The following is a 17060-nucleotide window of genomic DNA, read 5'->3' as shown; positions in this document are numbered from 1 at the left end:
TACATACATACATACATACATACATACAGACAGACTGACGTCGGACGGATACCCATCCCAATAGCTTCTATAGACTATAGTCTATAGTAGCTAAAAATTACAGAAAAATTATAAAAATTGGTAAAAACGTTGCACAAAAATTTGGTGGGAAAAATACAGCAAACAAAAGGTTAAAGCATTTAGTGATACAGTAGTAGAAGGCTTATCTAAACATCTAGGGTGCAGTCCTTGCAGTCTTGATAGAACATAAAAGTGTGGATTTGTTTGACTAAAGTGGAGCAAGATATTTCTGCAAAAAAGATGATATGCCTAATATGTGTCTATATTTAGCATTATATAAACCTAGAGGCCTTGGTACAGTGTCTTTGTGGGACAGACAGTCAAATGCAAAAGTACCCAGTACCTAGTTAGCTGCTTACAGTGTACCTATACATGCATGCCTGCTCACGGTACATACTCACTTACACATACACATAATACAGTAAAGGAAATCTCAGTGCTGCTCTATGTACATGTGCAAAACTTACCTTCCATTGATAATGTGTTCTCTTGATATTGCCGACACAAGTTTGAATTAATTGTCTCAAATGATTTTTCTAGCTCATGCAGCTGGTCAAAATGTTTTGCAGCTTTCCAAATGGCACAACACTCTGAAAAAAATAAAAATTGTTGAACTGAATATTAAGAAATTTTAAGAAATGCTTACTTTCATAGAAAAACATAGAATGACAGAGTTTGTATTCACAGCTGGCCTTTCATATCCTTGAATAATCTACCATAGAACACCGAGTCTAAACCAGATCAAGACAGCAGTTCAAAACTGCAGTATTTAAATTCAGCATAGTGATGTTTTATTTCACTATTGTGACATTGCATTTGACATACATGTTTATTGGTTCTTCTGCTTCTTTGAGTTACATAAAGTTTATTGCAATGTTTATGTGTACACATAGGCCTAACAGGGTTTTTTGGCAGGTTTTACCTGGTGAGGCAAATGCATTTTCATTCACTGGAATATTAAAAGGTATATCTCACCTAGAAAACATTTTTTTAAATTTTTTTTCAATAAATAATAATACTATTTCCAAGCTTAATGGTGTTTTTTTTTTCTTTTTCCCATAGACAAATAATTGTGAAAATGAAAAATGTTCAGGGCTTGATGAAAAAACCTCCATAAGGAACGCGTCAATTTCTGTGAGGTCATAAGAAGCATTCGTGAGTGTAAAACGGAGTAGCTATACACACCATTGCAGAATGAGATCCATCTCCAGTTGTCTATAATTTGGAAAGTGACAATCACTCCTTCAATAGAATATTGTTTGGTATGATTGATTTTGAGGGTAGCCGGTGGAGAGTCTAGTGTTACTGTTGAAAATGATTCCATCAGAAATACTGTGTGCGTAGATTTTGTGCCTCAGTTCACTCAGCATGAAATGTCTCCACACCAGCCGGCCGCTATATAGTCGAGTATGTCAGCGCAACTGAACAATCTGCAGCTTCACAGGAAATCTAGAAAATTTTCAATCTACTGCCCTGTTCTTTACAAAAGTTATAAGCAGAATATTAATTTTATCAGGCCTTACTGCCTTTGGAATTGATCCTGTGCTTTCCTGGAGTACATAAACAAACACCTGAGATGCCAAGCTGACCCTGGTCGCTTGGCTTTTTTGTCTCAGTGCACGGCACCAGTTACAGCTGGCCAAGGCCATCGCGTTGACACCCCCCAATCGGAACATGAGCTTACCAGAGTACATTGCTTCAATGTCACCTCATCACAAACGTGAAGTCGATTGATTTTATTCAAATTCCTTCAGTTTATTCTGTTTTGATATTTATATACCCACAAACTTTCCGCTGGTCAAATCAGACACCGACAATATACGGAAATATTTGGAGCCAATATGGCTGCCAACCCATGTTTTGATTGATCGCCGATAAATTGGCTAATCCCATTGTTGATATTTCTAATGGAAGGGGACATTTTAGAGCATGATTTGAACTTAAGAAGTTTTTTCTTGTATAACTAAACAAGAGTGTCCAAACCCTGAAACTGACAAGATGCAGTCCATCAGAAAGTTGATTGAAAATCGCCGGTTGTCTAGTCGGGCGGGACCCTGCTGCATGCTGCACTCGGGGCCTTGTCAATTGATGAACTTGTCCTTACCTGGTTCAGTATATTTAACTTACTACAGTAATGTAATTAATGATGCAACTAGCAGACAACTGTTTAAAGAGCCTGGAAAAAAGTGCAAAATTTACACAGTGCGATTAACTGAGGCGGCGAGCCTAATATTCGACCCCTTTCAATACATATCACTCCTAAGGGACGGACCATTAGATCTTGGGAGGGGGGGGTGGTCAAAAACAGAAAAAAAAAAATTTTCAGAGCAGAAAGTTAGGAAAAAAAAATCTTCAAACTAGTTTGCAAAATAAAAAAAAAATAAATAAGAAGACAAAGGCGTAAAAAAAAAATCTGCAAAAGTCTTTAAAATGTTGAATTTTTTTTAGATTTTACCGACAGTAAGCAACTTTCTGTATTTTTAAAACATCCTCCACATTTTTAATTTTAATTTATACATTTCGAGTGACTGTATCCCTTATACTGGAAGTTGTGATTATCTTATCTTTTCAGGACTTTTGTATTCCGATCACTTGAAAATTATGAAATTATAGAGCCTGTTTTCTACTTGTTTCCTGCGTACAAACCAAGCAGGTACACTAGGTAAAACATTGAAACTATGGTATGGTTGTCAAGACAGAAAGTTGTATTTGCCTTTTAAGATCAAGGTAAACAGATGCAGGCCACATCAGTTTCATTTTTTTCACAGCATTTTATTACAATGATGAATGCAAGAATGGGTGAACAAGTAGAAACACGTCAATAATGATAAACAACATATCAAGTCATTATGCATTATTTTGCTTTTAAAAAGGCATTTTCAATTCTTTTTCTCAAAAAACAGCCTCAAATAACAACAGCAACACATGTTTTAACATTCAACAATACACTACGTAGAATGCCATCTATCCAACAAATCCCAACACAAAAACACATAAAAGGGTTGAACTTTGAAAGTTTCTCGATAGCAAATACTGAATAAATCTGCATGGTTAATGGTTTTTGTGTAGCAAATTTCAAAGAAATTGGACAAGCCCTTTCAGAGAATACAGATTTTTTGACCATGAATGTCATAAATTGCCCAAAAAGACAAATATTGAAATTTCAACACATCTATACACATCCAATCAATTGGACATGCTGCTACAGAGAAATAGATGTTTTGATCAAAAAAGGGCAACAATTGCTCTAAAAACACAAATTATGCAAATTTCACTATATTATTTAGCTTATTTTAGCTTCTCAGCTTGTCAAAATCAATTGTAAATCCTGACCTCCCCCCGCAAAAATACTCCCCAAGTGCCACCAAATAACACCATTTTAATCTCTAGTTTTCAAAAGCTCCAACGGCAGGAGGGGGACACCCCCTCCTGACCATCCCCCGCAAAAATACTCCCCAAGTGCCACCAAATAACACCATTTTAATCTCTATTTTTCAAAAGCTCCAACAGCAGGAGGGGGACACCCCCCTCCTGACCTCCCCCCCGCAAAAATACTCCCCAAGTGCCACCAAATAACACCATTTTAATCTCTATTTTCAAAAGCTCCAACAGCAGGAGGGTGACACCCCCTCCTGACCACCCCCACAAAAATACTCCCCAAGTGCCACCAAATAACACCATTTTAATCTCTATTTTTCAAAAGCTCCAACAGCAGGAGGGGGACACCCCCCTCCTGACCTCCCCCGGCAAAAATACTCCCCAAGTGCCACCAAATAACACCATTTTAATCTCTATTTTTCAAAAGCTCCAATGGCAGGAGGGGGACACCCCTTCCTGACCACCCCCCACAAAAATACTCCCCAAGTGCCACCAAATAACACCATTTTAATCTCTATTTTTCAAAAGCTCCAACAGCAGGAGGGGGACACCCCCTCCTGACCTCCCCCCCCCCCCCCCCGCAAAAATACTCCCCAAGTGCCACCAAATAACACCATTTTAATCTCTATTTTTCAAAAGCTCCAACAGCAGCAGGGGACACCCTCTCCTGACCTCTTCCAGTGACCGCTTGCGTGGCCGCTTGTGGTGCTTGGCACCACATGTTTGCCCTCTTTATCTTCAGACAGCGACGAACGAAAAAAAAATTATAAATCTGAAAATTTACTCTGAAAAAAAAAATTTGCACAGCTAATCTCAATTGGAAAAAAAAAATTTCAGAAATTTACAATAGAAAAAAAAAAATTTTCACAATTTCATTGTGACCACCCCCCCCCTCCCAAGGTCTAATGGTCCATCTCACTCCTAATGTTCTGGCACAGTCCCTATAGACTCCCGTGTCCAGCGTCAGTCCAGTGGGTGAACAGATTTACAACTGTAGTATTTTAGGTGATATAACATTGTGCAGTTTATCAAGTAGTAGAGTTTAAGGAGCTACTAATTATGAAAGGCAGTTTAAGTTGAATCTCAATCATAGAATATTCTGGGTGGGTCGGCTCCATGTCCAGGCATACTACTCCTGTAAAGTACACAGCGGTTGACTCGGCGTGGGGTCGGCTGCTGGCTCACAAAACTCTGCCATGCTCTCATGGGAATATTTCTTGGTCAACACCAAATTGATGGCACATACATAGACTAACACCATCCAGGTTTGTGTTTTTGCAGCCCAAAAACCGTGCATCTCTATTCATCAGAGCAAACTATCTGAGATCTTCTCGAAGTTGGTACCCAATGTGTTGACTATTGCTCTCAGGGGATTGCTCTCACATGTTAGCTACATCTGATGTCACACCACGTGACCGATACGTTACAAAAATGAACTCGAACGTTTCCAGACAGGGTGGATTTTCCAACACTTTGACAGTGAAATACACTATTTTAGACCAAGTTCCCACGAGAACGTTATGGATTTTTCGAAACAACGAATATAGTTTTATTCAATTCGATTAAGATCAGACAAACAAAAAATAGCGTCAATGACACTGTAGCTCCCATCCTGGACTATTTAGTGTTTGTTCTCTGGTCAGATATTTGAACATGTGTGAAAGGGATAAAGTGCATGAAGTGAAAATACTTAAATGAAATGTACTGGAGACAGTGAAATATGTTTAATGTAATTATTCAGAATATAAAATGGAAAAAATACAGAATTAGATATATCGAATACTGTGATACAACCATTAAATCAACAAGTCATTTACAATGACATAGTCCCCACTTGTAATAGGAGTATTAGTCTTGATGGGGCAGGAAAATGTGGTCATTAAGAAGTATCACTGGAGTGTATATGTTGAGATCTATGGGCACATAGGTCTATGTCGTTGTTCCCAATTTGAAACACATGAGGCATGTCTAAGTTATGGTTCTAAATCGGGAAAAAAGATCAGACCTCTAGCAGTATTGGCCAGCCAAGAAATACATATGCACATTATAAATGAGGTACAAGATGTGACATCTTAAGGTCTAATATCCTTCAAAATTGGAGGTATAGAACTTGTGGTTACTGAGATATGCATATATATGTATAATCAAGGTCAAAGGTCATCGAGGTCACATGACATTTTGAAAAAAAAATTATATTGCTAATTAATCCCTATATGCCAAAAATCAGACCTCTAGCTCTATTCGCTTGCCAAGAATTAGATGTGTGCATAATTAATGAGGTAAAGCGTGTGTTGTCATAAGGTCTCCCATCCTACTAATTACAAAGGACATAGCACTTGTGGTTACTTATTTTATTGAAATAAACATATCTAATTTAGGTAAAAGGTCATCGAGGTCACATGACATTTGGTCAAAAAATTCTCTCCTATAGTTATCCCTATATACCAAAAATCAGACATCCAGTTCTATTGGCTTGCTCAGAATGAGATACAGTGTTCTCCCCAGGATCCAGCCAAAGCATAGCGGCTAATTTGCATAATCATTTGCATATCATTAATTTACATTTGCATACGGATATAAGCTTGCACATGCACCCACACATTTATGTACACTCACAACAAAATGCAACACACAAGTATGCAGTTTGAACATCATGGAAACACTTTATTACACTTAAATAAATCATCACAGTATTTTGCAATTAAAACACAAGATTCAAACACTAACAGCAAGTTCAGATTGAAAGCAAGCAATGGTTCGTCTGATTGGAGTTTCATTAAACATTGATTGCAAATAAAATTGTCAAAATTGCCAACAAAGAGGAAAATTCACAAGTTTAAGCTTTACACTATTCAAATGCAATTGATTTTTATATCATTTTTGAACGACAAACACCGCGAATAATTTTTCATCACGGGGATCGATTTCAACCATCCCCCCCCCCCTGCGTAACTACCACTGCCAGTGCCACTGAACATCGTTCGATTCTTGATTTAAAAAATACCACCAAGATAATCACAAGACATGAACTAAGTACGACTAGAATCACTCGAAAATCAGGTGTAAAATCTTTCAGAGAACGTGTCAGAGTGGAACCAAACGCGACGCCATCGCCAGGATCAATGTCAACACGTTATAAACACGACGGCCAAGAAGGCCGCCGCCATTTTGAAATTTATGCAATGTGAACTCAATCGCGATCGTGATCGTAATGGACAAAAAAAAAAGATCATCGTTGTAAAATCACAATCAACCTCACCAGTCAACTGCTTCACTTGTTTCTTTTGCGGTTCATTTCGTTGATCAAAGCATGGGAATGTGATCAAAGGCACTGCTAGTGCTACACCGCCTAACTCTGTCAATACACTTGTCCGCGATGCATACTGACTAAAGGTCTTTGTTGGTCATACTCGTAATAGTCGTTGTAGAATGAAAATTTGTGAACAACCCAGCCGATTCTTCTATTGTTTTGACGTTCCTCTCAACACTTCCGGACAACTTATCGGACGCATACATATGTACCATACTTCACACCTTCCACTCTTTCACCAGGCTGAAAGTTGCAGTGAGCGCTAATGTGTAGAAAATGCATGCAACAGCTTACAGCTGGTAGCTACCTAAAGCGTGTGAACTAAAGGATGGCGGGAATATTTTAAAGCATAGCGGGTAGAATCAAAGCGTAGCGGGGAGAAGCGAAAGCGTAGCGGGACCGCTACGCTAAAATGGCCTGGGGAGAACACTGAGATATGTGCATAATTATGAGGTACAGTATGTGGTGTCATAAGGTGTCCAATCATACCAAATATGAAGGGAGTAGCACTTGTGGTTACTGGGTTATGGACAAATATGTATATTTGAGGTCAAAGGTCACCGAGGTCACGTGACATTTTGTCAAAATATCCGAGATATCTGCGTGAACGGATGGACTCACGGATGGACGAACAGACGGACATGACCCAATCTATAAGCCCACTGGACTTCATCCGTGGGGACTAAAAACTGTGTCACTGCATCCTTCTTGCAATATGAATACGATGAGAAACTAAATTTTTATTTTTCATGGCCTTATAGATGGGAGTTTATGGAGATCTGCCTTATACATGGGAGTCTATGGACGTGTAAACTAAAAATATGCAAATTTCACCACGATTTGCCCAAATTTGGGAAAAGTCACTCCTATGCACTTCCATACCAAGTTTCAAATCAATCGGATTTGTGGTTTCAGAGAAGAAGATTTTTTGACCAAAAATGGGAGAAAATTACAAAAAAATTCATGAAAAATAGCAAGTCCAAGATACTGACCCAAGATGTGCACAATCATTTCAGGTCAGCCTAAAGTAGTTACACGCTAATTTTTCATGTAATCTGCTCAGTGGTTATTGAGTTTTTCAATTTTGACTGTTTTTACATTTTTTCACTTAATTTGCATATTTTTGGCAATGACAACTTCATTTGAACAAAATCTCATCTACAGCCCATCATCCATGTACACACCAAATATCAAGATGAAATGTGCAGCGGCTTTGGAGTTTTTGATGTTGACGGACAGACATACAGACATACATACATACATACAGACAGTTCCCTAGCCTATAAGAATAGCTTCCATTGGCTACATATATACATATGGCTATGGGAGCTAAAAATAGGTGAGATATACACTTTAAGATTACAACTGTCAGTATGATGGGGGCATGTGTTTTATTCCCTACTGCATTCTACTTGAGTCAAATCCCAACTGATCTTTCAACAACCTCCATTGCTAATTGCATAGTTTCTCTTCAATGCTTTTTGTAGCCTACTGTACAACTCAAACTTAGCTAATTTCACCATTTTTCAAGACACATTTTACAGTATTAGTGACCATTAATGATATTCACGACTCTAACACTAACAGGAAATTTTCTATATTCCCATGATTAAAATTTACACTGACATTAATGTAAACATTTTTATCAAATGTAACACGAATTGTGTGCCCTTGCATTAAAGTTAAATCCTTTGCACTGTGAGGTCCGTGCACCATATTAATACAAGTGGAGAACGCGGGAATCGTAATCGAGTCGGCAGTATCGATTTTTTACATCCATGGTAGCTGTTACCTCAAACAATCTCGTTCTGCCTATGCAATCGGGCATTGAAACGTTGATCATAAAGGTATAGGGAATTGTTCCGTGCTTTGTTCAAGCACGGAGGTAGCTGTGATATCACAGCTTACATCCATGCACGGAGGTTGCTGCGGATCCGTAGCCCTACCACTCCCTTTGCTGGTTGTGCTGGGGAGTGCACACAACCAGCAAAGGGAGTGGTAGGGCTACGGATCTGCAGCAAGCACGGATGTAGCTCTGCATGGCAGGGCTGTGTGTTACCGGCGTCATACGGCCTCCCACATAACGCCGGTAACACACAGCCCGGCCATGCAGAACTAAAAGATTGAAGATTGAAACACAACATACGATTCATTTTACTTCGCAAATCAGTATTCACACATGTGCCGGTCTGTTTTAAGTTTGGGGCCTTTAACCTTGTGTGCCCAGCGGAAAGTCAAGGTTGAATGGAACTCGGCTGAAGCTAGCAGACAAAACCCAGCAGACAATACTTTGGCGTGGAAGCTGGCAGACAAAACAAGTAAGCTCGTGAACAACTCCAATTTTCGCCAATTTTCACTTCTTTGTATTGTGCTTAGTACAGTTAGCTTGAATAGTCCAAACTGCAAAATGCCCATTGTTTTTATAAGTTGTAACTTTTGACTAATTTTTCAGCAGTTTTGTCTAGTGTTTTTATGCACTATAGTTTCTTGCTCTACTGCCTTAAGTGTTTTGTTTTTTAAACTGTTTAAATTATGACAAATTAAATTATGTCATGAAATACATGTTACATGTGTAGTAAGGTGATCTAGTTAAAATATCTCCTTGTGTATCAGTAGTTATTATATCCTTCGAAAAAATAATAAAATAAAATAAAATAAAACCATTCTCATTTATTCGAATCCGAAACCGAATCCGAAACTGAGTCTAATTTCAGCATCGTTGTATGCCAAGTTAAGTGGCAGGAAGTGCAACGTACTGTCGCCGTACTGCCGTATTCCGTCTAATACTTCAAGCCGTCGACATTATTTTTCCGAAAAAATATGGGATATTTTAACTCTTCGCAGTATAAATAAGGTAATATAGTAGTCTTCAGTCAAAAATTGAGGTCGTAGAGAAGAGTACTCGTTTTGTCTGCCAGCTTCCACGATAAAGTATTGTCTGCTGGGTTTTGTCTGCTAGCTTCAGCCGAGTTTTAATGGACGAGTACCACCGTTCAAGGTTACTCGGCTGAAGCTAGCAGACAAAACCCAGCAGACAATACTTTATCGTTGAAGGTGGCAGACAAAACGAGTACTCTTCTCTACGACCTCAATTTTTGACTGAAGACTGCTATATTACCTTATTTATACTGCGAAGAGTTAAAATATCCCATATTTTTTCGGAAAAATAATGTCGACGGCTTGAAGTATTAGACGGAATACGGCAGTACGGCGACAGTACGTTGCACTTCCTGCCATACAACGATGGCATACAACGATGCTGAAATTAAACTCAGTTTCGGATTCGGTTTCGGATTCGAATAACTGAGAATGGTTTTATTATTATTTTATTTTATAAAATTTTATTTTATTATTTTTTCGAAGGCTATAACTACTGTCTGATACACAAGGAGATATTTTAACTAGATCACCTTACTACACATGTAACATGTATTTCATGACATAAATGTTTAATACATAATCATAATTTAAACAGTTTAAAAAACAAAACACATAAGGCAGTAGAGCAAGAAACTATAGTGCATAAAACCACTAGACAAAACTGCTGAAACATTAGTCAAAAGTTACAACTTATAAAAACAATGGGCATTTTGCAGTTTGGACTATTCAAGCTAACTGTACTAAGCACAATACAAAGAAGTGAATTCAATGCAATCTTTGGGGGTTCGAATCCCGTTTGGGTTATAGTAAAATTTAGATTATTATACAACATATTAACTGATAGCTTAGTCAGGGAGTTTAGTATGGTACATTTGAAATGAAATCTATGTAGAAGAACACCAATCAATACAAAAAAGTAATACTACACATTAGCATTACACCACGTGATACACATTGTGACAAATAAACAAATTAAAGTATAAATGTTTTTGTAAATGTTGTTTTCCTTGCTCGACACTTCTTTCAATTTCGAATTAAAGTAGTTTGAAATTTTCTGTAATTTCTATTTTTTTACTATTTTAATTGTGAATATAAGTACACAATTTAGGTTTAAAATATATACTAGTAAAAATTGTTCTTGACGACAAGTATTTATCTTTGCATACAAAGGTACTGCTGACAATTTTATTTTAACCAGAATTTATTTTAGCCGAAAACAGATTTTCATTATTTGCTTACACTGCACTGTACTGTGTGAGGGCCCTTTTTCTTGATCGGTGAGCAGACCTTTTTACACATATTATACCAAATATAATATTAGGTAAAAATTCGATAAATACGTGTGAAAAACTTGTATATCTTCACTTAAAAATGCATATGTCGTCTAAGATAAACTTAATTTCTGCATAAAATTACTATATTTATGTCACACCATCGAATAATCTCATTTAATTTTTGTATTGCACTCAATGAAAGAACAAAACTGACTTCAGGCATTTCAAATTGAGTGTGCATCCATCTCACCTAGCGTGTCTAATTCACATATACCCATACTACCATAAAATACACATGTCATTGTCTAATTAGTTTCTTTGCATAAATTATCTTCAATCTAATTAGCACCACAAAACGAAATTTCTACTTCTGCCTCTAATAAAATACTGTGTGCTGGCATTTCAAATTGAGTGTGCATCCATCTCACCTACCAGGTCTAATTCACATATACCCATACTACCGCAAAATACACATGTCATTGTCTAATTAGTTTCTTTGCATAAATTATCTCCAGTCGAATTAGCACCAGAAAACCATATTTGTACTTTTGCCTCTGATAAAACACTGTCTGCTGGCATTTCAAATTGAGTGTGCATCCATCTCACCTACCAGGTCTAATTCACATATACCAATACTACCACAAAATACACATGTCATTGTCTAATTAGTTTCTTTGCATAAATTATCTTCAGTGTGATAGTACGTGAAATCTGAATTTCTACTTCTGCCTCTAATAAAACACTGTCTGCTGGTATTTCAAATTGAGTGTGCATCCATCTCACCTACCAGGTCTAATTCACATATACCCATACTACCACAAAATACACATGTCATTGTCTAATTAGTTTCTTTGCATAAATTATCTTCACTCTAATTAGCACCTGAAACCTTGATTTCTACTTTTGACTCTAATAAAACACTGTCTGCTGGTATTTCAAATTGAGTGTGCATCCATCTCACCTACCAGGTCTAATTCACATATACCCATACTACCACAAAATACACATGTCAATGTCTAATTAGTTTCTTTGCATAAATTATCTTCACTCTAATTAGCACCTGAAACCTGAATTTCACCTTCTGCATGCCTCTAATAAAACACTGTCTGCTGGCATTTCAAATTGAGTGTGCATACATCCCACCTACCAGGTCTAATTCACATATACCCATACTATCACAAATTACACATGTAAATATATAATTAGTTTCTTTGCATAAATTATCTTCAGTCTAATTAGCACCACAAAACCAACTTTGTACCTTAATTTGCCTCTAATAAAACACTGTCTGCTGGCTTTTCAAATTGAGTGTGCATCCATCTCACCTACCAGGTCTAGTTCACATATAATTGTACTACCACAAAATACACATGTCATTGTCTAATTAGTTTCTTTGCATAAATTATCTTCAATCTAATTAGCACCACAAAACCAAATTTGTACCTTTGCCTCTAATAAAACACTGTCTGCTGGCATTTCAAATTGAGTGTGCATCCATCTCACCTACCAGGTCTAATTCACATATACCCATACTATCACAAATTACACATGTAAATATATAATTAGTTTCTTTGCATAAATTATCTTCAGTCTAATTAGCACCACAAAACCAACTTTGTACCTTTGCCTCTAATAAAACACTGTCTGCTGGCATTTCAAATTGAGTGTGCATCCATCTCACCTACCAGGTCTAATTCACATATACCTATACTACCACAAAATACACATGTCATTGTCTAATTAGTTTCTTTGCATAAATTATCTTCAATCTAATTAGCACCACAAAACCAACTTTGTACCTTTGCCTCTAATAAAACACTGTCTGCTGGCATTTCAAATTGAGTGTGCATCCATCTCACCTACCAGGTCTAATTCACATATACCCATACTACCACAAAATACACATGTCATTGTCTAATTAGTTTCTTTGCATAAATTATCTTCTGTCTAATTAGCACCTGAAACCTTGATTTCTACTTTTGCCTCTAATAAAACACTGTCTGCTGGCATTTCAAATTGAGTGTGCATCCATCTCACCTACCAGGTCTAATTCACATATACCCATACTACCACAAAATACACATGTCAATGTCTAATTAGTTTCTTTGCATAAATTATCTTCACTCTAATTAGCACCTGAAACCTGAATTTCACCTTCTGCCTCTAATAAAACACTGTCTGCTGGCATTTCAAATTGAGTGTGCATCCATCTCACCTACCAGGTCTAGTTCACATATAATTGTACTACCACAAAATACACATGTCATTGTCTAATTAGTTTCTTTGCATAAATTATCTTCAATCTAATTAGCACCACAAAACCAAATTTGTACCTTTGCCTCTAATAAAACACTGTCTGCTGGCATTTCAAATTGAGTGTGCATCCATCTCACCTACCAGGTCTAATTCACATATACCCATACTACCACAAAATACACATGTCATTGTCTAATTAGTTTCATTGCATAAATTATCTTCAATCTAATTAGCACCACAAAACCAAATTTGTACCTTTGCCTCTAATAAAACACTGTCTGCTGGCATTTCAAATTGAGTGTGCATCCATCTCACCTACCAGGTCTAATTCACATATACCCATACTACCACAAAATACACATGTCATTGTCTAATTAGTTTCTTTGCATAAATTATCTTCAGTGTGATTAGTACCTGAAACCTGAATTTCTACTCTGCCTCTAATAAAACACTGTCTGCTGGCATTTCAAATTAAGAGTGCATCCATCTTACCTACCAGGTCTAATTTACATACAACTATACTACTGCAAAATAGACATGTCAATGTCTAATTAGTTTCTTTGCATAAATTATCTATAGTCTAATAAGTACCTGTTCAATTTCTACTTTTGCATCTAATATAACAATGTCTGGTGGTGTACATACAGACTGGTGCACTCGCAGGTAGACAGACAGAATGACACACGTACACATGCATAATATCAGAAAGATCGACAGACAGACAGACAGATGCATGTGCACACACACACACACACACACAGTATATATATATATATATATATATATATATATATATATATATATATATATATATATATATATATATATATATATATATATATATATATATATGTATGTATATACTGGTATATATATAATATACCGTACATAATATATACACACATACACATATAATATATATATATATATATATATATATATATATATATATATATATATATATATATATACATAAATCACACTATACATATTGTTCATATTAAAAATTTATTTGCACTTTTTTAGCTCCGCTATCAGGTTGATTTTCCGTCGTTGTCCGTCGTCCGTCAACAATTGCCTTCTCCTCTGAAACTGCAAGTCCAATTGCTGTGAAATTTTATATGCAGCTCACTTGAGTTTGTTCAAATCGTGGTGAAATTTGCATATTTGTATATTTGGGGCATTTTTTGGTGTTTTTGTTTAAAAAATCTTCTTCTCTGAAACCACTTGTCCGATTGCTTTGAAATTTGATATGCAGTTTACTTAGGGTGACTTCAGTCAGATTTGTTCAAATCGTGGTGAAATTTGCATATTTGTATTTTTAAGGCAATTTTTGTCATTTTTGGTAAAAAAATCTTTAAAAATCTTCTTCTTCAAAACTACCAGTCAGATAGCTTTGATATTTGGTACATATGTCCCTAGGGATGATCTATTTCAGATTTGTTCAAATTGTGCAGAAATATGCAAATTTGCATTTTTAAGGCAAATTTTGCCATTTTTGGTCGAAAAATGTATTTCTGAAAAAAGTACTAGTCTGATAGTTTAGAAATTTGGTATACAGGTTTCTATAGATGAATTAAGTAATATATATTGAATTTCGGACAAAATGTGTAATTTTGTATTTTTGGGGTAATTTTTGCCATTTTTGGTCAAAAAATGTGTATTTCAAAAACTACTCATTTGATAGCTTTGAAACTTGGTATTCAGGTTTCTACAGATGAACTAAATGATCTCTATTGAAATTATGCCGAAATCTGCAATTTTGTATTTTTGGGGCATATTTTGCCACTTTTGGTCAAAAAATGTGCATTTCCAAAACTACTCATCAGATAGCTTTGCAATTTGGTATACAGGTTCCTACTTATCACCTTAATGACATTTATTGAAATTATGATGAAATCTGCAATTTTGTAATTTTGGGGCAATTTTGGCCAATTTTGGTCAAAAAATGTGTTTCTCAAAAAGTACTGGTCTGATAGCTTTGAAATTTGGTATACAGGTTTCTACAGATGAGCTAAGTAATATATATTGAATTTCTGATGAAATCTGTAATTTTTTTATTTTTGGGGCAATTGTTGTCATTTTTGGTCAGAAAATTTTATTCTCAAAAAACTACTCATCAGATAGCTTTGGTTGACATGTTCTTAGGGATGACCCGATGTGATATATGCAAAGTATGATGAAATCTTCAATTGTGTATTTTTGCAGCTATTTTAGCCACTTTTTTCTGGCCACTGCATTGAGCTATCAAAGATTTCCACCTTCTTCATCAACATGTGTCAAAAATAGTTATTCTCTACATAAACACAGCGGAGCTATGTTGGCCGCTAGGTCGCTTGGTTATACAGTTCCTTTACCTGAAGCTCCTTCACATTTCTCACCAGTTCCAATAGAATTTGCTGTCATGTTGTGTGTGAATCTATCTTGAAATTAGACATTAATATATATCATTAATTTATCTAATTAAATCAGTTTATCTTTTTTATTCATCTAATTTTAAGTGGCCCTGGGCTACATTTTGGTTGGTCCTGTAAAGATTACTGTATGCCAACAGGTATTGAGTTAATGTAGAACGCGCCTCGGGGACAGAAATTCGGGCCTTCAAATTTTAACAATTTTCTTCTGACCTATCACTTGTGGGGGCTCATTTTGAAGCTCTTGGCAAAAGAAAAGTTTTCACCCTCTTAGTTTTTCGAAAATCGGAAATTTTATTTTTTCCCATAGAGTTAACACAGGGATGGCGGCCATTTTGAATTTCAAATATCGAGAAATTGCAAGTTATTTGTCTCTTTAGTACCAAAGTTTGCACGGTGAACCCTGATTTTTATTCTCGCTTTGGTAAGAGAGTGGTTGAAAGTTTCACTGAGGAAAGTTTGAGCAAAAGTTTAAGTCTTTCACTTTCGAGGTGCATATTACCTTAAGTTTGTGTCCATCCTATTACAGGAAGGTAATATGCTATGGAAAGGACTAGAAAATAACTGAGAATCCATGACCAGTAAATCAAGAAGACACAATCATAGATATTAATCAAAGTAAGATCAAAGTGGACACAGAGGCAAAGAAATGAATTCATTGAATTTAATATGGGGTCACCATTTTTTCAAAGAAATATAGGACAAATTAAAAGCTGCAAGTAGTATTGATTGGGCCCAAACAATTAGCAGATAGGCTGGATTTACATATGGTGCACTATGCTGCTAAATCTCAGACCTGTGCCATTATTAATTGATTAGAGAGTTAGTCAAAGGTCACCAGAAATTTTGGCAAAACATTTGATCCATAGTTATCCCTTTCCCATAAAACCTTCTCCAAAGTCCAAGCCTGGAATTAGGTATTCATATAATTAATTTAATGTGGATAGTCACATTGAACAGTAGCCTTGAATAGTCAGGCTCCATTTTGTACTACCCTGTACTACCCATAGTCATACGAATACATGTTAAAAGAGCTGAGATGTGTGAAAGTAGGAAACATGGAGGCCAATGAAGGTCAGAGGTCGCTGTTAGGTCACCCAATATTTTTTTCAAAAATTGTTGATCCAGTACATGTATGTATGTCCAGCAAAATCTAGCCCTTAGTTTTGGTTGGCCTTAAATTAGGTTTATGTAAATTATTTTGCGTCCATAGTTACAAATATCAACAAATTTCTCTAGCATTAATAAATAGCCTACAATAGAGTAGGTCACACAGAGACCAAGTAGGTAAAAGGTCAACCAAGGATTAGGGAACAAGCGAAAAAGAGAAAGAAGCCGTTTTAAACGTTTTAATACCATGGTAGTGCTAGAGGACTATCAAAGTATGTGCAAATAAATCTTCATAATGGCCTCATTACTAAAATTCATTAAATATGCAAATGAAATTAACTAGCCATGCCCACCAAACTGTTATCATAATAATGCTAT

General features: G+C 36.2%; 1 protein-coding gene across 1 annotated transcript in view; it reads right to left on the bottom strand.

Annotated features, from left to right (window-relative positions):
- Positions 1-8991, bottom strand: part of LOC139133516 (zinc finger protein 420-like) — a 30224-nt gene extending 21233 nt beyond the window's left edge. Inside the window, exons 1-2 of the mRNA XM_070700160.1 lie at positions 8963-8991; positions 528-650 (exon numbers count right to left, since the gene is read on the bottom strand). Of these exons, the coding sequence (XP_070556261.1) occupies positions 528-534 (7 nt within the window). The 5' untranslated portion in view covers positions 535-650; positions 8963-8991. The remainder of the gene's footprint in view (positions 1-527; positions 651-8962) is intronic.
- Between the last annotated feature and the right edge of the window lie 8069 nt (positions 8992-17060).

The sequence above is a fragment of the Ptychodera flava genome, chromosome 5 (genome assembly GCF_041260155.1).
Source record: "Ptychodera flava strain L36383 chromosome 5, AS_Pfla_20210202, whole genome shotgun sequence".
Classification (NCBI taxonomy): Eukaryota; Metazoa; Hemichordata; class Enteropneusta; family Ptychoderidae; genus Ptychodera; species Ptychodera flava.
Note: the sequence above shows the minus strand (reverse complement) of the source record. Positions and strands in the feature narration are given on the sequence as shown.